The sequence below is a fragment of the Mirounga angustirostris genome, unplaced genomic scaffold (assembly GCF_029215605.1).
Source record: "Mirounga angustirostris isolate CCGP_5_RB_7025 unplaced genomic scaffold, mMirAng1.0.hap1 SCAF_7, whole genome shotgun sequence".
Classification (NCBI taxonomy): Eukaryota; Metazoa; Chordata; class Mammalia; order Carnivora; family Phocidae; genus Mirounga; species Mirounga angustirostris.
The window spans coordinates 153,188,949-153,214,509 of NW_026991715.1; the positions used below are offsets into that span (position 1 = coordinate 153,188,949).

A 25,561-nucleotide genomic window follows, 5' to 3' on the forward strand; every position below is an offset into this window, starting at 1 on the left:
GGCTTTCCAGGCTGGCCTGAGAAACCCTTTTCCTCTGCACATCATTCCAGCTCTGTGGTTCCAATCATAGCTCGCGCGCTACAGGCAAAGCCCGGCGATCCCGCCGGGACACCGCGCCCAGCGAGGGGGCGGCGCACGGGGCCACGGAAGGACCTGGGCGACCATCAGGTGCCTGGGGGCCCCGGGGCCCCGGCACAGGGTCCGGAGCCCGCCAGGTAGAGCAGGGACAGGGTCGCCCCAGCGGGGACGGGTTTGAGTTGAGGTTCGTCACCGGCCGCCCCTGCTCCGCGTTAGACTCGGCTGGGAGAAGACCCCAGGGCGGCCGACAAGGGAAGGGCGGCCCTAGGGGGAGGGGCCGGTGCAGCTGGACGGCTGCGGAGAGGGGTCCGCGCAGCAGTGGGACTGGGGAGGGCGGGGATCGGCGGGCCCCGCTCAGCCCGCGCGCCCCAGCTCCGTACCCCGCGCGCCCGCCACCCCGCTCCCTCCCCAGCCAGCTGCCCCTGCGGGGCTTCTCTGTGGCCCAGCGCCCAGGGCTCTCGGGCGCCCCAAGGCAGACGCCGCAGAGGAGCGGGCCGCCCTGGGGGTGCGGGCGGAGATAGCAGGGCCGCCTAGGCTGGTTCCGCTGGGAAACCACCGTCTCGGGCCGGCAACAACTCCTGGGCCCGGAGATGTCCCCGCTCCCTGGCGCGCGAGGCCCTGGGATGCTCGAGACCCCAGGCGGATGAAGAGTTGCGCCGGCCGCCGGCCGCTGGCCAGCGCCTCCGACAGGCTGTCGGGTCCCCGGGCGGGGGCGCGGGCGCGGCCGGGGCTGGTCCTCCGCCCACCCGGGGCGGTGCGGGGGCGGGGCCCGGGCGGGCGGGCGCCCCCGACGGCGGGAGGGGCGGGGCGGGCCGGCAACACCATAAGAGCCCGGAGGCCGCGACCGCCCAGCGCAGCGGGGAGGGAGGCAACCTGAGATTTTGCCGGCACCAGGCGGCGGGACCCCAGCGCAGAGACGAGGCCGGGGCGGGCAGGTAAGCCAGAGCACGGTGGGCCTCTCCCGCGCATCCTCGGGGCGCGTCACTCCCTCCGGGGATCCCGAAGTCTGTGGCCCAGAGGCGCTGAGCTGGGGCGGGCACCGTCGGGGGCACCGCGTCTCCAAAAGTCGCTGGCAGGGGCAGCGCGCCCCGACAGTGCCGTTCACGGTCTCGAGGAGGTCGGTGGCCGAGAGGTGTGTGCACGGGAAGGGGTGCGGGACTGATCGCGCCCCAGTGACCCCTGGCCAGGCCCTGCGGGCGGAGCACCTGGTCCCCCGGCCGCCCCGCTCTCTGGGCTGCGCGGGAAGGCGCGGTCGTCGCTGGAGTCCCCACCGTGCCGGTTCCGCGGCTGGAGCGGGCCTATGTGGCTGATTCCTCCCTGCTGAGCCAGATGTAGCAGGGGTGAGGTGGAGACATGGGGGCATCTTCCCAGCCCAGGCTTCATGTCTCAGGGGTTTGTCTGATTGCGAAGGTGGGGTGGGGTCCTGGAGATGCTGGGTCTGTGTGCCCAGGCTGTTTGCAGGGAAGGCCCAGGGCGAACAAGCTTATCAGCCACCTCTGTTTCTCGTTCTGGGCAGAGAGCGAAGCTTTCTGAGAGGCCACGTTTCGCTTTCTGTCCTCAAACCTGGGCTCTGAGGCTGTGGCTTCAGGACTTGCGTTGGCTCAGCCTGGATGCTGAGTGTGCGCTTCCCTGTCAGGGCATCGGGATGTACCCGCAAGGGCCCTTGTCAGAGCGAAAGGCTCACCACCCGTACAGCTCCAGCCCTCTCTGCTGGACCCCATTGCAGGACCCTTGCACCTGCAGGCCCTGCAAAGCCGGCCGTTTCTCTTACATCTCAGCAATGCTGGGTTTGTCACTGGAGGTGAAGGGGCCACAGAGAAGCAGTGGGTAACATCACTTATATGGTGAGTTGTTCAAATGTGGACACAGAGGAAAATGATCCGGTTATGCTTTTGCTTCAACCGGGGTGTGTGTGTGTACAGTCAAAACAATGCTGATGGATCTGAATATCAAAAGTCCTATTTGAAGCTGTTTTTGACCATGTCCATGTGTAACTCTGTTCTCCTTAGTTGGGTTACACGGGGTTTTATGAAAGTATCTTGGAAACAATTCCTTGGTAAAGTTACTAAGTACGGAAACTCGTCTGCTCCCAGGTAAATCCTGCCGGTGCTCTGGTCTGCCCGACTCTTTCAGGCGGGCATGGGGGTCCCTGGAAGAAGCTGTCGGAATCCTTATCTTTAAACTTGCATTATTGTGGCTGGTTTTGGTTATAAAAATTTGCTCTCTGCTTTTACTGCTGTGTGTAAAGAGTACATGTGCACTGTTGTAAAGACTTACTTATTTTTAAATTTTTATTTATTTATTTGAGGGAGAGAAAAAAAGGGAGAGAACACAGCGGGGGTGGGTGAGGGGTAGGGGCAGAGGGAGAGGCAGAAGCAGACTCCCTGCTGAGCAGGGAACCAGACTCAGACTCAACTTGGGACTCGATCCCACAACCCTGAGATCATGACCTGAGCGGAAGGCAGACGCTTTGCCAACTGAGTCACCCAGGCACCCCAAAAGACTTACTTTGGATACTATTTGAAGATTGTGAAATTAGTCCCTGGCAATGTGGTGAGGGTGGAGGTGACATTTTGCATTATTATTCAAAGCAAAATTGGAGATGATACAGCATTGCACTTTGATTGGCACGGAGAGGGGTGCCAGGGAAAGAGGGAGCAAGGCAGGTATTTATCCTGAGGTTCTCAGGGCCCATCCACCCCCAGCCCCACAAGATCTAGCCTGTCTCCTGCTGTCCTCAACCTTGGCTGTGTCAGCCTAGGGGCTTGGAATGTATTCTGCCCCAAAGACAGGATGGTAGATGCCCCTGATCTCTGTTCTTGCCTCCATGGTTCGGGCTACTAAATCGTTGCATTCTGTGTGTGTTTATTTTTCACGCTGGCTGAAGACCCAGGGCAAAGAAGCACAGGATTCCGAGGCTCCAGTCTGCCCATGAGTAAAAGCAAATGCCCAGTGGTACTGATGTCTTCAGTGGTGGCCCCAGCTAAGGAGCCCAATGCCATGGGCCCAAAGGCAGTGGAACTCGTCCTGGTCAAGGAGCAAAATGGGGTGCAGCTCACAAACTCTACCCTCATCAACCCCACGCAAACCCCCGTGGAGACACAAGAGCGAGAGACCTGGGGCAAGAAAATCGACTTCCTCCTGTCCGTGATCGGCTTTGCGGTGGACCTGGCCAATGTCTGGCGATTTCCTTACCTGTGCTACAAAAATGGCGGGGGTGAGTCCTGCCCGGCCTGCACGATGCCCCTGTGCGGGTGGGGGGGCTGGTGGGGCCACTGCTGCTCCTCACAGGCCCTGCAGCTCCTGACTCCGCCTTAGCAGGGCGCGCATTCCGGGGGGCAGGGGTGTCCACAGACCAAAGAAGGAGAGGGTCGGGCGGCCTCCTGGTGAATCTGCCCTCTGCAGCTGGGTGGTCCCTGGCGGTCGGAGGCACCAGGGCTCTGCCTTCTGTTTCCAAAGATGACTTTCGCTTTGGAAAGCAAATCCTCAAACGCACACAGAGTGGTGTCTTGGGCGGACTTCAGACAGTATTACAAGAGTGCACGGAGGCCCTTGAATTTGGAGTAGTGTGGCCTTGCGCTCGCCCTGCTCCCTGAACGCGGCCGGTCCTAGAACCACACACAGCTGTGGACTCGAGGCAGAAAACGGAAGTAAGAGACAGGGTCACCCACAAACTGAAGATGAGGAGCCAGTTAAGTTGGTGCTCACTTCCATGAGTCCTCCTGATGCTCACTCCCTGCGGCCTCCGTGACCCGTTAGTCCCTCAAGGCTGCACACGTGAAGGGTTTGGAAGAGCCTCTTGGGGAGGACCTTCCAGCACACACGTTCTGAGGGGAGAACGCGAGGCCTGAGTAGGGGCAGTGAGTTGTGCAAAGACAGGACTGCGGGGTCTCCCTGCCTCCCCCTCCCCGTCCCAGGAAAGGAGCCGTGGCAAAGGCCCCCTCCTCGGAGGCAGAGCCATGGGGCCCTGCATTTGGTGCCTGGGGCAAGGTGCGGCCCCAGGAGGACCGGGCAGGACGCTGGAGGGACGCTGGTGCCTGTCCACCGTAGCCCCTGACCGACGCGGGCTCTGGAGACGGGGAGTGGGGAATGGGTGGCAGAACCCCCGTAGGGTCAGACACGGACCTCAGATCCCAGAGGATTTACAGGTCGAGAGGGGCAGACGCTGCACAGACAAGTAAAGGGGCAGAGGCCATGGCGGGGAGGGCAGGCGGGGAGGGCAACTCCAGGAGCAAAGCTGCTGTGCGGCCAGGGGCCTGCCCTCTGTGCTCTGCGGCTGATTTCATGACTTGGCACAAGGGGTGGTTGGGGTTCAGCAGGGACGTGTCGGGGCGCTGATGACAGGGGGCCAGGCCTGGAGGTCAGAGGCTCCCCCGCCCAGCCTGGGACTTCCCTTTGGAGGGCGGCCATGCAGGGAGCTTCAGGAGACATTGGTGGCCACGCCCGAGACATAGTGGTGGGATGGCCGGCTCCAGCGACAGCAGGTGGCCAGGCTGAGCCAGCTGTCCTGCCCCACAGGCGCCTTCCTGGTCCCCTACCTGCTCTTCATGCTCATTGCTGGAATGCCACTTTTCTACATGGAGCTGGCCCTGGGGCAGTTCAACAGGGAAGGGGCTGCCGGCGTCTGGAAGATCTGCCCCATCCTGAAAGGTAATGGCCCGGACCCTCCTCACGCCGCATGTGACACAGACCATGGTGGTGGCTCGGGGCTTTCAGAGCAAGCCCACCCAAGCTGTGTGCGTTCAGTCCTACTCTGATGGGTCTCTATGCCCCTCGATGTCCATGTCCTGTCTCTGTCTCTCTGTCTGTCTGTCTCTGTCTGTCTCTGTCTCTCTCTGTCTCTCTCTCTGTCTCTCTGTCTCTCTCTGTCTCTGTCTCTGTCTCTCTCTGTCTCTGTCTCTCTGTCTCTCTCTGTCTCTGTCTCTCTCTCCATCTCTCTCTGTCTCTCTCTGTCTCTCTCTCTGTCTCTCTGTCTCTCTCTGTCTCTGTCTCTGTCTCTCTCTGTCTCTCTCTGTCTCTGTCTCTCTGTCTCTCTCTGTCTCTCTCTCCATCTCTCTCTGTCTCTCTCTATCTCTCTGTCTGTCTCTGTCTCTGTGTCTCTTCCCCTGTCTCTCTGTCTCTCCCAGTCTCTCTGTCTCCCCGTCTCTGTCCCTGTCCTCCCATACAAGCGCACGTGCATAGACCCACTTTAATGTGGGTCCAACTGTAAAAGGCCGAGCTGACAGAGGACTCAGAAGCGTGTGGCCTTGCTGACAGGCGAGGCGGGCCTGTGAGTCATGAGCGGTGTTGGTGTTAGAACGGTAGATCGGATAAGCCTCCGTCTGTCTGTCGGTCTGTCCTCTGCTCCCCCCTGAGCGTCTATCACGGTCTGTATGGCTGCCGCAGGACCTGCCACAGCTGGGTGGTCTAATCCGTGGACATTTGTTGTCTTACATTTCTAGAGCCTAGAGATGCAAAATCAAGGTGTGTTGGTAAAATTGATTCTCTCTGAGGGCTGTGATGGAGGAGCTGTTCCAGAACTTTCCTCTGCATGTCTCTGTAACCAGATGTCCTTGTCCTCTAAGGACATCTGTCACCCTGGACTAGGGCACGTCCTGACAGCCACACCTTAACCTGCCCACCTCTGTGAAGACCTGTCTCCAAATGAGGTCGCACTCAGAAGTACTGGGCTTAGGACTTCAGCAAATGAGTTTTGGAGGGACATAAAGCAGCCCATGATGCATTCTGTCATCTATCTATCATCTCCGGATCCATCCGGCTGCCTGTCAACCAGCGGTCATCTACCGCCTGTTACCACCTGTCATCAGTCACAGCACGTCTCTGTATCGTGCATCAACCGTCTATCATCTGCCTGTCGTCCGTCCATCCATCCACCACCTATCTGTCTGTGTCTACCCGCAGCCGTCTGTCCCTCATACAGACTACTCTGTTCTCTCGCTGGCTACCCACCAGCTAGCCAGCTGTCTAGTTCCTCACAGAGCCCTCCCGTCTGCTGCTGCCACAGCAACACCCCGTGTTGAGCCGAGAGGCCTGCCCCATGGCCAGCCCTTCCGTGGTCACCTCCCTCTGCCCTCGTGAGAGCCCCGGGAAGGACACACACCGCCTTGTCCCCATTCTGGAGATCCGGGCACCGAGAATTAGCGCCCCTTTGTCAGGGGCAGGGGGCACTGGCTCCAGACCCATCTCACGCCCCACGTTCGGCCTCCAGGGCGCACCTGCCCACCAGCCCACGCCGTGTCTCAGGAGCCCATGGCTCAGGGAGGGTTCATGGGGGGGCGAGGGGCGCGGCCTGGTCCACACACCTGGCTTCACTAGGAAAATGGTTCCTACAAGATCAGCCCTGGGATTTCCTCAGAAGTCCTTGAAAAGTCGGTGTGTTTGGAAGAGATCAGAAGCCCTTGTAGTCTCCAAGGACACGCGAGGATGGGTCAGCGGTTCGTGGTCAGAGATGGCAGCTGATCAGCTCACAGCTGCTGTGGCCGGGGCTCCGCAGGGGGGCGGCCCCCCCAGCAGCGGAAACGCTGAGACTGGCCAGGCGTGAGGCCCCTCCCGGCGCCCTGTGCTTTTCCTTCTTAATGGCCTGCTTGCAGAATCCTAAGATGTCAGCAGCTTTTCCCTCGGTAAATGATTCATGGGCCCCCCAAAATGGAACCATAGAGAGGTTCAGAGCAAGGCCGGATGAGTGTCTGGGTGCCAGGGGCTGGGCGTCCCTTTTGCGGGGTCACTCGCAGAAGTCGAAGGTTAAATGAGGTACCTGACGCTCACCTCTTCCTCCGTGAACCCCTGATGGAGGGGTGCGGCAGGGAATAGCAGGCCGCGGGCACCTGAGAGAAGGTGCTTGGGCAGGGCAGAGGCGGGGCCTGGGACAGCGCAGGCCCCAGCGTGGAGCGCGCCCCGCTGGCCCCCGGGCCTCGCGTGTGCCGCTCCCCTGCCCGGACCCCGTGGGGGTCACTGCCTTCCCCCCAGAGGTATTACTGTCCGGATCGAGATGAAGTGCGCCATCCTCGGGTGACCCTGAGGGGCCGTGTCCCGGGCTGCATGGCGCCTGTGGGTGGCCTCTCTCTGTCTCCCTGTCTCTCTCTCTCCCTGTCTCTCCCTGTCTTTCTTCCTCTGTCTCTCTGTCTCTCCCTATCTCTCTCTATCTCTGTCTCTATCACTCTCTGTCTCTCCCTATCTCTCTCTGTCTGTCTCTCCCTATCTCTCTCCCTGTCTGTCTCTCCCTATCTGTCTCTCCCTATCTCTCTCTATCACTCTCTGTCTCTCCCTATCTCTCTCCCTGTCTGTCTCTCCCTATCTCTCTCTATCTCTCTCTGTCTGTCTCTCCCTATCTCTCTCCCTATCTGTCTCTCCCTATCTCTCTCTATCTCTCTCTGTCTCTCCCTATCTCTCTCCCTGTCTGTCTCTCCCTGTTTGTCTCTCCCTATCTCTCCCCGTCTCTCTCTGTCTCCTCCCCGTTCGAGCGCACGTGTGCAGACCCAGCAGAGGCTAAGGACGCCCAGACTGACGGGAGGAATCTGAGTGTTCTTCGCGATGACCTGCAGTGGCCCTTGTCGGGAAGGTCTTCCGCGGCTGGTGTCCCTGACGCTCCCCCGAAGCCAGCGTTGGTGCTGCTGGAGTGAACCGGCCCCGGCGGCTTGGGGGGGACTGGGGCCGTGCCCGCGGGGGCCCGAGCGCCTGCTTCACCAGGACGCCCCTGTTCACGGCCACAGCAGACGCTGTTTCACGCGTGCCGTGGAAACCCTGCCGCCCTGCCTTATGAATGTAAAATAATTATGATATTTCATAGTCAACAGTATTTTACTGTGAAATACCAAACTCCTCCTCTTCCTAAAAAGAATTTAAAGTGGCTTAAAGTAAGACAGAGCGTACACAGACTAACGTAAAGGTTAAAGGTCATAAAGTTAATGTAAGGAAATATTAACGAAAACAGATACTTAGGGAAACCGATGTTGAGGCGTGACTGGAACTCGCGCGTGGCCCCGGGCTCCCCGGGCGTCTGACAGGAGCAGGCCCCGTGGCCCCTGTTTTTGTGGGAACGCAGGAGAGGGCCGAGCCCGCCACCCCGGCAGGGGGACACTGTCCCGTGCCGGCCCGTGGTGGAAGACATGTTGGGGGAGCTCGTGAGGCTCTGTGGCCCTGGGAGAGGACCCAGAGTGACCCACTCACGCCCACCTTCCTGGGCAGCCGCGTGGGCCCCTGGGGGCAGCGCCGGGGAGGCGGCGGCCAGGGTGCAGGGGGCCTCTGGTGCCCGGTGCCCGGCTGCCGGCGGGGCGAGCCTGCGTGCCCTCGGTGGTGACCCTGTCACCGTGGCATGAAGGTCGAGAAACTGGCCGGCCCAGAGGGAGGGCTGTGCTCCCAGCGGGGGTTCAGAAGGACCTGATGCACAGTTAGCTCTTCTGTCACACGGTGGACTCGGATCTGCTCTGTTGTTGGTTCAAAGGCTCCCTTGAGTTTCCCGTGTTCAAGCTGAGGTCTCACACAACAAGTTCCAGCCTTAAAATGGTTTCAAGTCAGGCATCCACACTCAGCCACTGCCAGGGAAAACCTTCTGGGATGCTCTTCCCGACGACACGGCTCCCCGGGAACACGGCTGCCTGGGCGCGCTTACTGTGAATCACAGCCGAGCCTCCGTCCTGAGGAATTCAGTGGGCAGAACTGCAATGTCACTTACTTGAATGCTGACCACTCGCACACTGGAGAGGGCCTTCCAAAGAAAACTTGTGTTTTCATCATCACGGCTACGGCACACGTTTTCCTGGTTTATGTACCAGGCCTGTTTTACTTCTAGGGCACTCCTGATAGGGGACCTGTTTAATACATATGCACAAAGAAATTTCAGTGCTTCTCTTTTTGCTTTCAGGGTAGGAAGAGAACTCTAATGATGCCCTGAGCATGAAGATTGCTTCTCCTCAGGGTTATGTCCATAAAAGACGCCCCAAGCCGCTTCCTATAAACATCACCTTGAAGGCATGCTCCACCCGCCGCCACGGCCCCAGCCACAAGTGGGCAAGACGGGCAGAGCACCTAACCAGGCTTTAATAAAGCAAACCAAAGCTCCAAAAAAATCCTATCCACAACACCAAGAAGGAAGCTGAAATGAAAAGAGCTGTGTGTGGAGCCTGATGAAGGAGCTTATCTAGCGTTGAGCAGGAGGGCTCCTTGGCCAGTGGGAGGAGGCCAGACCCACCTGCCCCCAGTCAGGATGGCACAGCCCCAAAGACTGTTCGCCACTCTGCCCGAGGTCACCGGGAGCCAGGAGCCCCTCGATGACTGATCCCAAATTCCAGGTTTTGTGATCCTGGAAGGGTCACCCTGAGAGGTCCTGGTTTGCTTTAGGAGACTCTGGATGGTCAGGGATGGCCCCAGCTGACCCTGGACGGTCAGGGATGGTCCTGTGTGACTTTGCATGGCTCTAGGTAGCTGTGAATGAACCCAGATGACTCTGTTTGCCCTGGATGGTCTTGAGGGGTATGAGCAGCTATGAGTGGCCATCAGTGTCTGAATGGCTCTGGGTAGCTGTGGGTGGCCATTGAGGACCGGAGTTTCCAAGGACCATTGGTGACCCTGGGTGGCTCTGGGAGATATTGGGTCTTCCTGGGTGGCTGTGGATGTTCCTGAGTGACTCTGAGTGGTTTGGGGTGGTCTTTTTGACTCTTCATGGTGCTCTGTATTCTGGGTGTCCCTGATGGTCCTGGGAGGCAGTAGATGATTCTGATGGTTTTGCATGGCTTGGGGGCCCTGGATGACCTTGGTTGATGCTGAGTGGCTGTGAGTGGTAGTGGATGGCGACAGATGGCCCTCAGTCACGCTGTATGTTCATGGGTGACCTGGTTCTACCAGGGTGGCCCTAGGTGACCCTGCATGTCTCTGAGTGCACATAGATGGCCATGGGTGGTTTGGGGGGTTGGGTGCAGCCCCTTGTCTGGGATCGTGGCATGAAGTCTGGCACCTGAGCTCTCACTGGTTGTCTCTGGGTGTGCAGAGACGTGGTCTGGTTTCCAGTGTCCAAGCGCAGCCAGCACAGGTCCGGGAAGGCAGGTGGGCGCCTTGCTGACAGCGCTCTGCTCTCCCGCCCCAGGCGTGGGCTTCACGGTCATCCTCATCTCGCTCTACGTGGGCTTCTTCTACAACGTCATCATTGCCTGGGCGCTGCACTACCTCTTCTCGTCCTTCACCGTGGAGCTGCCGTGGGTCCACTGCAACAACACGTGGAACAGCCCCAACTGCTCAGAGGCGCGCACCAGCAACTCCAGCTCCAGCTCTGACCACACCTTCCGCACCACGCCTGCCACTGAGTACTTCGAGTAAGTGGGGGTCCGATGCCACGGCACGCCCTGGGCTCGCGGGCCGCGGGAAGGGAGGGACACGCCCTGCGAGCGTGTGTTGAGGACCCCTGTCCCTTGGCCACGCTTCATGCCTCTGGGTTCTTGGAGACGCAGTCCTGAATCCCGATCTTGGAGGGGGGTCCTCAACTGCGGTGGACGGTGGACAGTGGACAGTGGACGGCAGGAAGGCCCCGGGCAGCTTCGCCCACTGTGCTCGGCTCTGTGGGCGGCAGGAGGCTGGCCAGAGCTGCCTGGAAGGAAGGCGGGCTTCCTCCAGCGTGGGCCGGGCTCTGCCCACTCCGTTCTCCCGCCCCACCTCTGAGGGCAGAAAACACCCTCCAGCCTCCTAAACAGACAGGGCCTACCAACCCCCACTGTTGCTTTTCCTGAGAAGTTCCTTTCCTTTTACAAACCCAGCATCCATTCTTGCGCGAGTCCCTCCTCAGGCCCCACATCCAGTGGCCTTCCCGGGGCCCTGCCCTCCCCTGCACCCCACACCACATGCGCCCACGGCCTGCAGGTGCGGCTCTCCCCGAGTCTGTTCTTCTCTGGTCCTCTCGGGCCGGCTCCTACTCCCTCGTCCTCGTCCCCACTCGGGCGCCTGAGGCTGGAAGGGCCGTCAGTGCCCCTGTGGGTGCATCGTTTCTCCTCAGAATCTGGACGCTTGCTGAGGAGCCCTCCCAAAACGACCCTGACCCTGGCCGTCGAGTAACACGCAGTCCTCATGCGGACGCATTCATAAACGTGCATGGGGCCCGGGGGCTCCAGAAGACCCCCCCCCCAGGTCCCCGGCGGCTCGGGCGGCTCAGGCGCTCACTGTCCTGACTCAGCTTCCCGCGGGATGAGTGCAGGCGACCGCGGGCGTCACACTGACACTAAAATTTCCCGTCCACGGGGAGGTTTCTCGTGAGGGCGCCTCTCACTTGGCCACATTCCGTTCATGTTTATATGCAAACGAGTCCACTTAACAACTTAGCAAAAGGAACTTGCACCAACAAAACTAGAACAGTTCTGGTCTAACACCAAATAGGCACGTTTGCCAACCTTGTTTGGAGTTAGAAAACCGTGTCCTCCCAGGAGGAGCCAGGACTCGGGCGCGTGGACAGGCACGCGGCCGCAGGATGGGAGCCCCGGCTGTGGAGAGATGCTGCCGGCAGGGGTGGGTGTTGGGTGGTGGGTGTTCACAGGACTGGCCTCCACACAGCATCTGGAATGACTGTGTTTCAGACCCTGAGAATCTGAATGCTTTGTTCTGTGGTTCTGTGCCCCATGTGGGCACGGTATCTCCATGGTGGAAAGCGGCAGGGAGGGGCAGGAACGTGGGACGCAGGTTTGGAGGGTCTGGAGGTGCAGCTGGGAGGACGGGTGGTTTCCTTGAGCCGTGGTCAGGAAGAGTGTGGTCAGGCCGGGTGAGGTCGTGTGCCACAGGACGTGCTTGTGTTTTTAGGAAGATGTCGTTGGTTTGCAACTGGAGGAGAGTGGACATGTGTGAGGAGGACAGGGAAGGGGAAGAGAGGGCCCGCTTGCAGAGGGGCTGTGAGCCTCGCTGGGAGCTCTCAGGAGGGGCGGGCTGGTTTCAGAGGCCGGCCCGGCGGGGGGAGCCCACAGCTGTGAGAAACAGAGAGGCAGGGAAGTTTACAGTGTGTGATGGGACTCTTAACGTGATGAGCAAGCGAGAATTGTCCAGATAAAGAGAAGTCGAGTTTGCTGCTCTTAGGGGTGAAAAACGCCACACGGCTTGCTGCTGAGCTGTTCACTGCTGCATTTCCCAAATTTAATAGTGTCTCACTGACGGGTCGTGCCCGGGCTGCGTGTGCCCTCACCCCTGTGGCCCAGCGCTCAGCTTGGCCGTGATCAGAGGGAAGGGCTCTGCAGGGGCAGACACGGTGGTGGATGAGCACCTGGGGGCCTGTGGTCAAGTGCCCTGCACTGGGGGGCACTCAGAGGTGCTCAGTGCTGGCTTGAGTTTAGTCCATAATCACACCAACAAAATGAGGACTCAGGTTTCAAGCTAGGATGTCTCTTACAATTTTGAAATGGAAACTCGCAGAGAGGTTGAAAGGCGCCAAGTGACACCATTGGGGACCACCTGTCTTTTGTTTGGAGGTGCAGAAGGATTCACGGTGGAAAGGGTCCCACCAAGACTGCAGAGGGAAGCATGATGTTGCTGTTACTTTCGTTAGGTCTTACCCGAGAAAGCGGAGCCTTTGTTGGTGTTTGCCCCAGAAGCGCTGTCCTCATCAGCCCCGGCACTTGCCCACATCCCCAGCCTCAATCCCTGGCGGGCATGCATGAGGAAACATGGCCGGCTCAGAGCCGAAACCAGAGGACTGTAGTTGTAGCTCCAGGGCTGAGAAATGGTGCAGGGAACTCTCTGGACAGACGTGAAGTCTGAGCCAGGACAGCGCCTGTGGGCTTGGAAACCCCAAAACAGGTCGTGTAACTCCAACAAGTTCAAATGTCCCGCAGTTCCGTAGACACTTACCACCACCTTCACCTTCTTTCTACTGTGAACTAGAAAGCTACATGTTTGCCTCTAAGAGAAGGCTTTAGCTGCCTCCCACAAAGCTCCACGTGCTGTGTTTCCACTTTGCTCCAGTTCCAAGTACTCCCTGGTCTGCCTTGTGATTTCCTCTTTGACTCAGGGGAGATTTGGGGAACTTCCCATTTAATTTTGAAATCTTTGGAGGTTTTCTAGATATGCTTCTATTTTTGATTTCTGACTTAATTCTGATTTAGCGACATATTCTACTTATAAAGCTTCATTATCCCAAAACACCCTGAGACCTTTGATGCCCGGTATATGGTTTATCCTGGTGGGTATCACAGGGGCGCTTACAAAGAACAGGTGTTCTGCTGTCACTGGGAGGGAGTTGTGCCGTGTCCACGGGTCGTGGGAGCTCCTTATGGTCCAGTGTCTTCCCAGCTGCTGAGAAGGGGTGTTGGGCTCTCAATCGTGATTATGCATCTGCCTCTTAGTCTTCACGATTCTATCAGTGTTGACTTCATTCATGCATTTGGGGGGCTGTGTTATGAAGTGTGTGTTCATTTATGAATATCAAGTCTTTGAATGGACCCCTTTGCAGTACCAAATGTCCCTCCTGGTCACATTCCTCATCCTAAAGCAGCTTCGTCTGGCAGCAGAATGATCACCCTTGCCTTCCGATGCAGAGTGTTTGCATCGGTACCTTTTCCATCCTTGTATTTTTAACCCATGTGGGTCCTACCGCGAGTGCATTTCTTGTAGACAGTATAGAGCCGGTTCTTGCTTTTTCACTCAGCATAACAACCTCTGTCTTGTCATTGGAGTTCCCATTCAATAATTATCCCTATGGTTGGATTTAAGTCTTTTGTCTTGATTTTTTTTTCTATTTGTCCCATCTTTTTGTTTCTTGTTCCCTCTAATTCTTCTTTTGAATTAATTAATTTTTAGGTTTCCATTTTAGCTATGCTATTAGTTAATAAGCTTTGTTTTAACTTTTGTGGATATTTATAGGGTTTACAATGTACATCTTTAATTTCTCATCCTCTACTGTCATATGACATCCTACCATGTCACATGTAATTTAGGAGCCTTACAACATACTCCCATTTTCCCGGCCCATCCTTTGTTGTTATGGGTTTTCTTTCTACAGGATGTCATAAACTCCACGATACGTTGATACTATTCTTGCTTTAAAAAGTCAGTTACATTTTAGATAAATTTGAAATGGAAAAGTGACTTTTGTGTTTACCTGCATAGTTGCTATTTCTGGGCCTCTCCGATCCTTATGTGGATCCAGATTTCCATTTTGGCTTCATTTCCTTCCATCTGAAGAATTTCCTTTAACATGCCTTACAGTGTAGGCTGGCTGGCAATGAATTTTCTCTGCTTTAGTTTTCCTGAAACATATTTTGCCTTCATTTGGGGGAATTTCTTTAAATGGTGATAAACTATACATAACATAAAATATATCATTTCGACCATTTTTAAGTGTGTGCTCATGGCCTGAAGCACATTCGCAGTGCTGTGCAGCCACCACCACCCCCATCTCCAGGACTTTCTCATCCTCCCAGATGGAAACTCTGTCCCTCTCCGGCCCCCCCAACCCCAGCCCCTGGTGCCCACTGTCCTACTTTCCGTCTCTATGAATTTGACAACTCTGGGGACTTCATATAAGAGGCGTCATCCAGCATTTGTCCTCTGTGTCTGGCTTATGTCACCCAGCATGATGTCCTCCAGGTCCATCCACGCTGTAGCAAGTGTCCGTTTCCTTCCTTTTAAGGCTGAACAATATTCCACTGTGTGGATGGACCATATTTTGTACATCTGTCAATGGACACTTGGGTTTTTTCTATGTCTTGGCTATTGTAAATAATGCTGCAGTGAACGTAGGGGTGCAGATGTGTTTTCGAGTTAGTGTTTTCATTTTCTTCAGATAAATACCTAGAAATGGGATTGCTGGATTGTATGGTATTTTTGTTTTTAATTTTTTAAGGAACCTCCATACTGTTTTCCAGGGTGACTGCACCAGTGTGCATTCCCAGCAACTGTGCACAGAGGGCTCTTGTCTCCAACATTGTTGCCAGCAGTAGTTACTTCTTGACTTTTTTATAACAACCATTCTGACAGATGTGAGGTGATAATTCATGGTGGTTTAGATTTGTATATCCCTGATGATGAGTGATGTTGAACCTCTTTTCATGTGTCTGTTGGCCATGTGGATGTCTTCTTTGGAGAAATGTCTGTTCAGATCTACCCTTTTTTTTTTTAATCAGATTGTTTGTTTTCTGCTATTGAGTTGTATGTGTTTTTCATATATTTGGGGTACTAACCTCCTATGAAGTGTATGATTTGCAAATATTTCCTTCCATCAGCAGGTTGACTTTTCATTTTGTTGGTGGTTTCCTTCACTGTGCAGAAACTTCCTAGTTTGATGTAACCCCACTCTGCCCATCTTTAAAATGTTTGGGGTTTTTCTGTTGTGGAGTTTTAAATCTTTATATATTCTGGATATTAATCTCTTATCTGATAGATGACTTGCAAATATTTTCTCTCATTCTGTGAGTTACCTTTTTACTCTGTTGATAGTGTCCTTTGATGCACAAAAGATTTTTTATTTTGATGAAGTCAAAATACCTATTTTATTGTTGTTGTTGATTGTCATATCAGAAAATCCATTGCCAGGGGTGCCTGGATGGCTCAGTCGGTTGAGCATCTGCCTTCAGCTCAGGTCACAACCTCAAGGCCCTGGGCTCTTTGCTCAGCGGGGCACCTGCTTCTCCCTCTCCCTCTGCCTCTCCCCCTGCTTGTGCTCGCTCTCTCTCTGTCAAATAAATAAATAAAATCTTTTTTAAAAAAAAGAAAAGAAAATCCATTGCCAAACCCAAGGTCACAAAGATTTACCCTGCTGTTTCTTCCAAGAACCTGTATGTTTGGCTCTTATGTTTAAGTTCTTTACCCATTCTGAGTTAATTTTTGTATTTCGTGTGAGGGAGCTGTAGGCCACATTTTCTTCCTTCTTGTTTTGTCTAGTGATTTCCTTATTGCACACCAGGCTTGATGAGTTTCACATTCGTGTGTGTTAGGTTTTGTTGTCTTCCTTCAAGACATGTTACGTTTGTTCTGGTAGGAGGTTCATTTGCTCGCGGGGCAGTTTCATCCTCTTAAAGCTTGTTTTTAAGCTGTGTTGAGGTGGATCTGGCTGGACTTTGCTTCAGGAATAGCTCATCCCTCTGCCACAGTGTGGCCCTTCCAGAGTTCCCCCTGGGGTTCCCCACAGGACCTGCGAGTCCCCTGCTCTGGCCAGCAGGAGCTCAGCGACCCCAGGCCTGTGTCAGCTCCAGGAACCAGTCAGTCAGCCGCCAGCTCCGAGGTGCTGCTCCCCAGGTCTGTGGGCACTGGGACAGGTCCTTCCCAGCACCTCAGATGGCCTGAGCTCCAGCACCTTCACTTGCTGCCCTCGGGACACCCCTGCCCTGCCCTGGGGGGAGCGTAGCCAGGCAGGAAGCTGGGGCATTGCTGGGCTCACCTCATCCCTTCCCTTTCCCTCGGGCTTCAGGCCTGCATCGCTTTCAGTCCCCTGTCTAAAAACCCCCATTTGGTGTCCTTTGTCCAGCTTCTAGTTGTCTGTGATGTCATTCCTTCTGGGCCAGAGTGGAGCCCCTCAGCTCCTTTCTCCGGATGCCACCGCTCTCTGGACAGAGCATGGGTTGAGTTAGGCTGTCTGGGTCCCAGCCCCTGCTCTGCGGCTCTCTGCCTCCAGGTTGGGGTGGTCCTTATGCTCTGGCTGCCTGGAAATGGGGTCGGGGGCTGCTGTGGGGATTCAGCCAGGCAGGGTTCATGGAGCCTGATGCATGCCTGGCACGCCTCAAATGCTCTCTTGGTGTCCAGATCCAGGAACCATGACAACAAACTCACCTAAAAAAGGATTCCAACAGAAAGTAGAAGTGTTGTCCCTTTCCCACGGCTGGTGACCTCCCAGGCCATCACGGTCTGGTCCTCCTGACCACTTATGGTTCCAGATGTTTCTGCATGTCAGCCCCAAACCGCCTTACCCAGACACCTTTCATCGACCCGCCGGGCCATGCCCCCCGTCCCTGGGAAGTGCATTCCTGCGCTGTGCCCGGAAGCTGTCTGCAGTCAGTGGGGGGTGGTCCCCACGCGGGGTTGGTGTATGCCGGCTCCGTCCCCAGGGTGATGGCACTCTGCAGTGTCCTGTCCCCTAAGCTGTCTGAGGAATTTCAAATAACGTCAGAGCAAGATGAGTTTTTAATCTTGGGGAGGGAATTGAACCAGTACAATCGTGCTAATTCCAGAAGCGATTTGAAACGTTTACAAGTGAAACCAGCGTGTGTGGTGTGCACCCCTCCATCTAGGAGGCTACAGACACGCTTGGGCCGCCAGGCTCCTCTCCCGGACAAATGAGTAAATAAATGGCCATCCACCGCCAGGCCGAAGCGTGTGACCTGTGCATGGGTGAGGCCAAGGTGTGACGGGGCCTTTGGCTGTGTGGTCTCTCTCAGCACTGTCATCCCGAAGAGACTTCTCCTGTTAGTGGATAGAGGTTCTGGGTGATAAGGTCTGGCTGGGGAGCTAGGACACGGGGGGTGGAGGGCAGCCAACACAGAGCCAGAGCTGGGAGGCGATGGGAACTCTACTGCCGGAGGAGGGGCCAGGGAGGGCAGACCGAGGGGGGGACAGGCCATGGGGAGGACAGACCCCGGGGGAACAGACCCCAGGGAGGGCAGACCCCGGACAGACCCCGGGAGAACAGACCCAGGGGTGGACAGGCCATGGGGAGGACAGACCCAGGGGTGGACAGGCCATGGGGAGGACAGACCCAGGGAGGACAGACCCCAGGGAGGGCAGACCCAGGGGTGGACAGGCCATGGGGAGGACAGACCCAGGGAGGACAGACCCTGGGAGGACAGACCCAGGGAGGACAGACCCCAAGGAGGACAGACCCAGGGAGGACAGGCCATGGGGAGGGCAGACCCCGGGAGAACAGACCCAGGGAGGGCAGACCCCAGGGAGGACAGGCCATGGGGAGGGCAGACCCAGGGAGGACAGACCCCAGGGAGGGCAGACCCAAGGAGGACAGACCATGGGGAGGACAGACCCAGGGAGGACAGGCTATGGGGAGGACAGACCCAGGGAGGACAGACCCAGGGGTGGACAGACCCAAGGAGGACAGGCCATGGGGAGGACAGACCCAAGGAGGACAGACTCCAGGGAGGACAGAGCCATGGAGGACAGACCCAGGGGTGGACAGATGATGGGGAGCAGGCTCAGGGAGGACAGACCCTGGGAGGGCAGGCAGGGCACAGCCACCTGAGCATCGTCCAGCAGGGGCCTCCTCCTCCTAGAGCAGCAACACCACCTGGCATCAGCTTCAATTCAAAATCCCAACTGTGAAGGTGAGGCAGCAGGTGCACAGGAACATGATGGTGCCGCACCCTTTCCTGCAGGTGGTCACGCGGATCAAAGGGGACACCGTGCAGGGAGGCGCCCAGGACCCTGCAGGCGGTCACAGGGCTCTAAGGGGATATTGGTACACAGGGAGTGCTCCATGGGCCATGAGCCCTATTCTCTCTTCATGGTCTCATGTTCTGCCTTTATGATGAATTCCCTCCACAAGTCGGGTTCTTGAGCAAGCCTGGAGCAGAATCATCCTGAGTCTGTTACCCGCGGATCCTCCTGGAGGTAGCTGGAGCCGTGTGAGCAAATGTTGTCAGCTGTTCCCCTCAGAGAACCCGCAGGCGTCTACCTGTCTGCTTTATCGCTCTGGCTCTGCTCAGCCTCACCCCTGCAAAGGGGACCCTGGCCCATCCCATGGTGCCCCACATCGCTGAATACCTTCCATCCGGTTTCTGAAGCTCCTTTCCTTCAGATCCAAAGCACCCATTCCTCTCCCAGCTCCAAAAATCAGGGGTGCTAAGGGTGAGAGGTCAGGACTGGGCTTCTGTGGGCTCCCAGCATGCTGCCGCCCTCGAGAGCACAGACCCTGCGCCTCAGCTAGGTCTGGTGGGCCTGACCCTTCTGAGTGGGGGTCTCTGGTGCCATCAGGCTGGGTGCTTTCGGCCAGGCCGAGGTGGGGGAGGGAAGGTCTCTGGGCAAGCTCAGCTTTCCGGTTCCCGTTCTGGGTGGGGAGGCAGCACTCCTGAAAGACCCCCCTCTCCCGCCCTCTCCAGGCGTGGTGTGCTACACCTCCACGAGAGCCGTGGCATCGATGACTTGGGTCCCCCCCGGTGGCAGCTCACATCCTGCCTGGTGCTGGTCATCATCCTGCTCTACTTTAGCTTGTGGAAGGGAGTGAAGACTTCTGGGAAGGTGAGGCTGCCGGCCTTGCCAGCTGGGGAGTGAACACGGGGGCCATGGTTGGGTTGGGGAGTGGACAGGTGGGCTCTGGTAGGTTGGGGAGTGGACAGGTGGGCTGTGGTAGGCTGGGGAGTGGACAGGTGGGCTGTGGTAGGCTGGGGAGTGGACTGGTGAGCTCTGGCAGGCTGGGGAGTGGACAGGTGGGCTCTGGTAGGTTGGGGAGTGGACAGGTGGGTTGTGGTAGGTTGGGGAGTGGACAGGTAGCCATGGTTAAAGAATGATGTCAAAGGGAAGGCACTCACAACAGGGTGTTTCCAGCATGAACAAGCACAACATAAATTGTTTTTTGTTGATGAAAATATTTTGGTTATTATTTGGGGACCCAAAGCAATTTTGACCAAAATGTGCCCATCACTTGCTGTAAACCTGTAGTGGAGGGCCAACACCCCAGAGTCTCTCAGTAAAGACAGGTTCCTTTCCTCCCCCCACCTCCAAGCCCAGAGTTCACCTTTTACACACCATGTAGATGTGTATTTGCACAACCAGTGCAAATTCACTGCATCTCACTCATTAGAAACTCAACCACTCCAGCCATACTACAGATCAAATGCAGAAGAGGAATGTCTCTTCTTTGCCAAACTGTCTGTTCCATTTTAATCCTTGGGAAGTTACAGGATAGAGGGCATTAATAGTCCACTGCAGGGAGCCTTTGCTGAGCTGGCATCCTGTGAGTGTTTGGGATGATGGGCTTCCCAACCAGAAGCCACCAACGAGGGTGACCCTGTGGCCACCTTGCCAGTGGGTGGCCGGTGCTGCCCGGTGACGCTGTACTCTCCCAGGTTGTGTGGATCACAGCCACCATGCCATATGTGGTCCTCTTTGCCCTGCTTCTGCGAGGAATCACACTCCCTGGGGCCATCGATGGCATCAGAGCGTACCTGAGTGTAGACTTCCATCGGCTCTGCGAGTCTTCTGTGAGTATGCCCTCCGCTTGCGGCCCCCAGTCCACATGCACTGGCAGGCTCCATGCCACGGGACTCCTGTGTTTGGGGCAGGAGATCCCAAAGGTAGCAGCAGCTGGGCCAGAATTTCTTATTCACCCTGTAAATGTGGCAGGTGTAGGTTGCCCTGCTATGCGCCAGGCTCTGCAAGACCAGCTGCACACGGGACCCCACCCAGCAGAGTTCACCATCAGGTTGAAACGGGAGACATGTGGGGCACAGCAGGGAGCTCAGTGGACCAAATAAGAAAGGGGAGCAGACCACCTGCTCAGTCTCTGCAGGAACAGAATGGAAGGCTGCTTCCAACTGGCATCTTCCCCTTGGCCCATCCCTACTTCCTAAGGGAACGCTCTCAGGTTCCTCCAATAAGCACCGATGGGCTGCCCAGTCTGTGCCAGAAAGTGTGGCCACTCACCTGGAGTGCAGCCCTGATCTCTGGCTCTGTGGTCATCGTGGTTGCATGGATAAAGTCTCCCTCCTCAGGAAGCCAAACTTCATTGGTGCCCATTGGTTAGTGCACACTCTCAGTGCCCATGGCACAGAGAGAAATCTAAATCACATCACACCAAAAATGAAGTCTGCAGCTGGGCTACATATTTCTTCAACAAAGAGAGCAATCGTTCTGTGTTAAAATACTTGGAGACAGCCTCCCGAAAAGAGGGGGCTTGGCCAGGCCATGGGACAGACAGAGGTCTCCCAAGAGAGGGAGAGAGAAGGGCCAGCGGCATTTTAGGGAAACAAGGCCCAGAAATGGGAGTGGCCATTGGCCAGAGGTGGCGGGGATGATGGGAAAGGTAGCATTCTCAGGAGAGCACTGAAAATTCAGATGCACTAGATTTTGGCAGATGGTGGGGACCCCAATGGCCACCCAGGGGACTCACTGTAGCAGGGCCATGAGACATAATGGGGAGGGGTAGTTGGGGTGTGGGGGACACGATGCTGGGGACAAGGGACTGTTTGGAGGATTGTTGCCCAGTGCCATTAGGTGTTGGTGAGTCAGGTGTGGCACCCACCAGGGACACAAGAAGGCACAGCCCTGAGGTGGAAATGGGAAGGAACAGGTAGGAGGGAAGGCAGGTGTGGCTCCTAGCCCCCAGGGAGCCCCCAGGAGTGAGGGAGCGGCAGAGGGAGGATGTGAAGCTGCAGCAGCAGTGGGAGGCACCCACAGGTGAGGGCAGGGAAAGTGGCACTGGGCGGGGTCACTGGGAAGTCCACACAAGGACGGCAGTAAGACCATGAGAGCAGCAGATGCAGGCTCTGCGTGAACAAGGGGAGAGAGAGAGTGTCCACACTGCAGAAAGCCAATGGGCAGCCACAGGTATGCTTGCAGGAGGAGGTGGCCGTGGGTGTCACAGGCCAGGGGGCCATGATGAAGAAATCGAAGAAAATAACATGAGGACAACATAAGGGAGCTAGTGCTTTGGGGAGGAAAACCAGGCAGTGCATAGGAGAAAGCCAGACATGTGCCAGTGCGTGCAGAATGATGCTCATGTGTGATGCAGAGAAGAGTAAATGACAGATGAGAGGTTGTCAGAAATGAGATAGAGATGATAGGTAGAAGGTGGAAGATGATAGGTACATTGAGATAGATAATAGATGGATAGATAGATGATGGATGGATAGACAGATGGATGTACAGATGATGGATGTATAGATGGATGGATAGATGATAGACAAATGGATAGATGATGGATGGATGGATAGATAGATGATGGATGGGAAAATGATGGATGGACAGATGGATGGATAGATAGATAATGGATGGATAGACGGATGGATAGATGATGGATGGATGGATAGATGATGGATGGATAGATGATGGATGGATGGATATATGGATGGATAGATGATGGATGGATGGATATATGGATAGATAGATGATGGATGGATGGATGGATAGATGGTGGATGGATAGATGATGGTTGGACAGATGGATGGACAGATAGATAATAGATGGATGGATAGATGATGGATGGATGGATAGATGATGGATGGATGGATGTGATAGATGATGGATGGACAGATGGATGGATAGATAGATGATATACAGATGGATAGAGAGATGATAGATAGATGGATAGATGGATGGATAAGTAGGTGATTGATGGACACATAGTTGATGGGTGACAGATGGATGATTAATATCTTGGACAAACCAGCATATTCCATCCTCTCCAAGCACCCTGTCAGCTCAGGGCTCGGAAGGGACATAGACCAGGACAGAGCAGGACTACAACCCCTGGGCTCAGGCGAGCCTGAGGTCCCATGGACAGGTCCATGTTGTCCCCAGTCCAGAGGGTGGAGCCATTCCTGGTCCTGCTGTGGGGTCCTGGCTGATCTTTGCATCAGCTCCTCTAGGCCTCCCCTGGATAGGGCAGGGACAGGGGCTCACTGGCTTGGTGGTCATCCTGGGATGTCCTCCCAGGGCTCCTCCTGGCCCAGGTGCTACCCATACTCCCACCCCCCAGGCTCTTGATGGCCACACTCAGAGATCAAGTGGCCCTAGGCATCCTTCTCTGGGGCTTAGCAGTTGGGGCAGTTCCCACAGATGCCCCCAGGGATATAGTTGCAGGAGCTGGCCCTGATCAAGTCACGGGCTCCCCAGCACTATCCCAGGCTTGACCCTGACCCATCCCCCGGGGTTCGGTCCAGAGGGATCTGATGGAGTCTGCTGCAGGCAGGAGGCCTGGCCAGCATCCTCACTGGTCTAGAGTAGGTCAGGAGCAGAGGTTCTACATGGGGCCTGCCCCGCAAGCAGACAGGACAGAAGGGACCATCTGCTCCATCCCTTGCCATGTCCCTGGTACTATGGACCCTGCACTGCTCTGACACAGAGACTGCCCTGCATCCTGGGGATCCATTTCTGGATCCCCCATCTGGACAAGGGACTTCTCCGTAGGGGTCAGCATCCTCGGATGGCATCCAGACCCTTATTCATTCATCTGCAGCTCTTGGGCTGGTTGACAGGTTGGGACAGGTCGAGGCTGGGGCAGACAGAACCCCATCCTGGAAGAGCTCCATTCCCGCAGGAGAGGAGAGGTCAGGTGCTAAAGGAAGGAAGGCGGTTCCACGTCGGCCCAGAGAGGCTGCCAGGGGGGCTTCCAGGATGGGTCCTGCACTGGGTCCAGAGCTGGGTCCTCGGGGCGGCAGTGAGCAAAGGCCTGGACAGTCGTCCAGGAGGCACATCCTGGAGGGGGGGTCACACGTGCGAAGGCTCAGGGGTGGGCACTGACCTGGTGAGGGCTGGCACTAAGCAGGAGGCAGGGGCTCTCCCTGTGACCACGGCTCCTGCCTGCAGTGGCCCGGCCAAGCTAGCTAACTGATGACAAGCACAAGGGGGACAGCAGGGCAGAGGCCCCTTGGCCCACTCACCACTCAGCTACTCAAGGCCGCATCCTGAGGCCTAGCCCGCTGCCTGGAACACACTGTCCCTGACACCAGGGTGATCCAAAGACTCTGGGCATGCTGCCCAAAGGACAGACGTCCTGCTGGTCCTGGAGCGTGGGCGGGTGGCCACCTCCCAGCAGCCGTAGGCTCCGGCCTCCTCTGCTGCATCCTGTCCAGCTCCCCTGTGAGGTCATACTCAGGCCAGCCACCCTGGGGCCCTTGGAGGTCGCCCCGTGTGCCCAGCCGATCTCTGGTGTCACTGCCTGAGGGTTCTTGCCCTCAGGCCTGCACCATGGGCTGCCTGGTCACTCAGGGACAGCCCCCAGGGCCAACAAGCCCCCAGACCCCTCAGATGGCTGATGTGGTCCTCCTGGGAGATGCCCCCAGGGTGGGGTTCAGCTGCTTTCCACCCCCACCCAAGGCTGCGTAGGGGCGAGGCAGTGCCCACATCCCCAGGTGGTCTCCACGTCACCCTGATGTGAACAGTTGAGTTTGACTTTTAAAAATACCACGTTGGTGCAGTTATCAGCCACGGGCTTTCACTTGGCCCATGTGCGCGGAGCGAGCACACACCAGTGCCTGGGCTTCACAGCCTTTCCACGGCTGCCGCTGTGTGCATACCGTGAGCCCGTGGCTTTAAATGCCGTGGGAAAGACAGCGGACATGAGTGGGCACGTCTGACCGAGGCATCAACGTTCGTCGCACCTTAATAAATTAACTACAGGTCTGGCCATGCGCAAAGCGGTGCTGACGTTCCGAGGGAAATTGCAAATAAAGCACCAAGATACAGCCCTTCCGTGAGCTGCGCTCTGGGGCCAGGGACACAGCAGGTGTAACCCACTGATCATGTTGTCAACGCCACTGGCTCGTTGATGACAATGTTGTGTTTCAATTTGACCCCGTTCCATGGAGCCCTCGCTGGCCCTGTGATAGCCGTCTCCCGGGTTCAATGCAGTCCCTGCAATTACCTCTCTTGTCTGGCTCTATGCAGGTGTGGATAGATGCTGCCACCCAGGTATGCTTCTCGCTGGGCGTTGGGTTTGGGGTGCTAATTGCCTTCTCCAGCTACAATAAATTTACCAACAACTGCTACAGGTAAGTCCCGAGCACCTGTCCCCATCACGGGTTCTGCCAAATCACTGACTTCTGGAAATTACGTGTCCCCAGATACAGGGAGGGGGGATATGCTGTGCTCACAGGGCCTCTGAGCCAGAATGGCTCTTTAGTGGAAATTGAAAGGCGGAAGCTACAGGCAATTTTGTTCTTGCTCTAAAGAAAGTACCGGAACAGATGAAGGTGTTCGCCACCTCCCGGAGTCCCCACTGAGGGCCCCAGCCTCTGCACCCTCGTCCATCGCCTGCCCGGCCCCAGCTGCCCCTGCCTCCTGGCCCCCAGGGCCAGGCCTCCCCAAGGTGCTCAGGGCAACCAGCTCCAGGGCAGGCAGCGAAGTGCCAGAGCTGAGTGACCTGCAGCCACAGGCTGGACCCAAAATCCATCTAAAAACAAAAGCAAGTTTATCTGGGACCTGCTTTCTTTGACCCTTATGGGCTTGTGTTTATTTTCTTCACATCATGAGGACAGAAAATGCAGTAAAAATACAAACACAGCGTGCATAGCAAAGTGGCCACACATGCAGGTGGACAGCCCCTGCCCGAGCCCACGGGGGCCTCGCCGGGGTCAGGGCACTCAGCAAATGTCCTTCCACTCCGGTGCCCGGAGGGGCTGACCGCACCCCTGCTCCCCCACCTCTCCTTCCCTCTGGCCCTCTGAGTTCTCAGCCTTCTGAATGGGGTCCCCCATGCTCAGGGGACCCCAGACCCACCCCCTCAGAACTGCGTTTCAACCAGCTCCACCCCCCAGGCTTCTAGACATCCTGCCAGACAGCCCCCTGCAGAGCATGGGTGGGGACCCTGCTGGTTTCCGTTTGCCCGCCCGGAGCCCCCACATTGCAGGTGGGGGCTGTCTCACCT

General features: G+C 56.6%; 1 protein-coding gene across 1 annotated transcript in view; it reads left to right on the forward strand.

The window, feature by feature from the left end:
* Positions 1-2,989: 2,989 nt before the first annotated feature.
* Positions 2,990-25,561, forward strand: part of SLC6A3 (solute carrier family 6 member 3) — a 37,035-nt gene continuing 14,463 nt past the window's right edge. The window contains exons 1-6 of the mRNA XM_045888317.2: positions 2,990-3,295; positions 4,597-4,728; positions 10,157-10,382; positions 19,077-19,215; positions 20,043-20,177; positions 24,583-24,686. Of these exons, the coding sequence (XP_045744273.1) occupies positions 3,010-3,295; positions 4,597-4,728; positions 10,157-10,382; positions 19,077-19,215; positions 20,043-20,177; positions 24,583-24,686 (1,022 nt within the window). The 5' untranslated portion in view covers positions 2,990-3,009. The remainder of the gene's footprint in view (positions 3,296-4,596; positions 4,729-10,156; positions 10,383-19,076; positions 19,216-20,042; positions 20,178-24,582; positions 24,687-25,561) is intronic.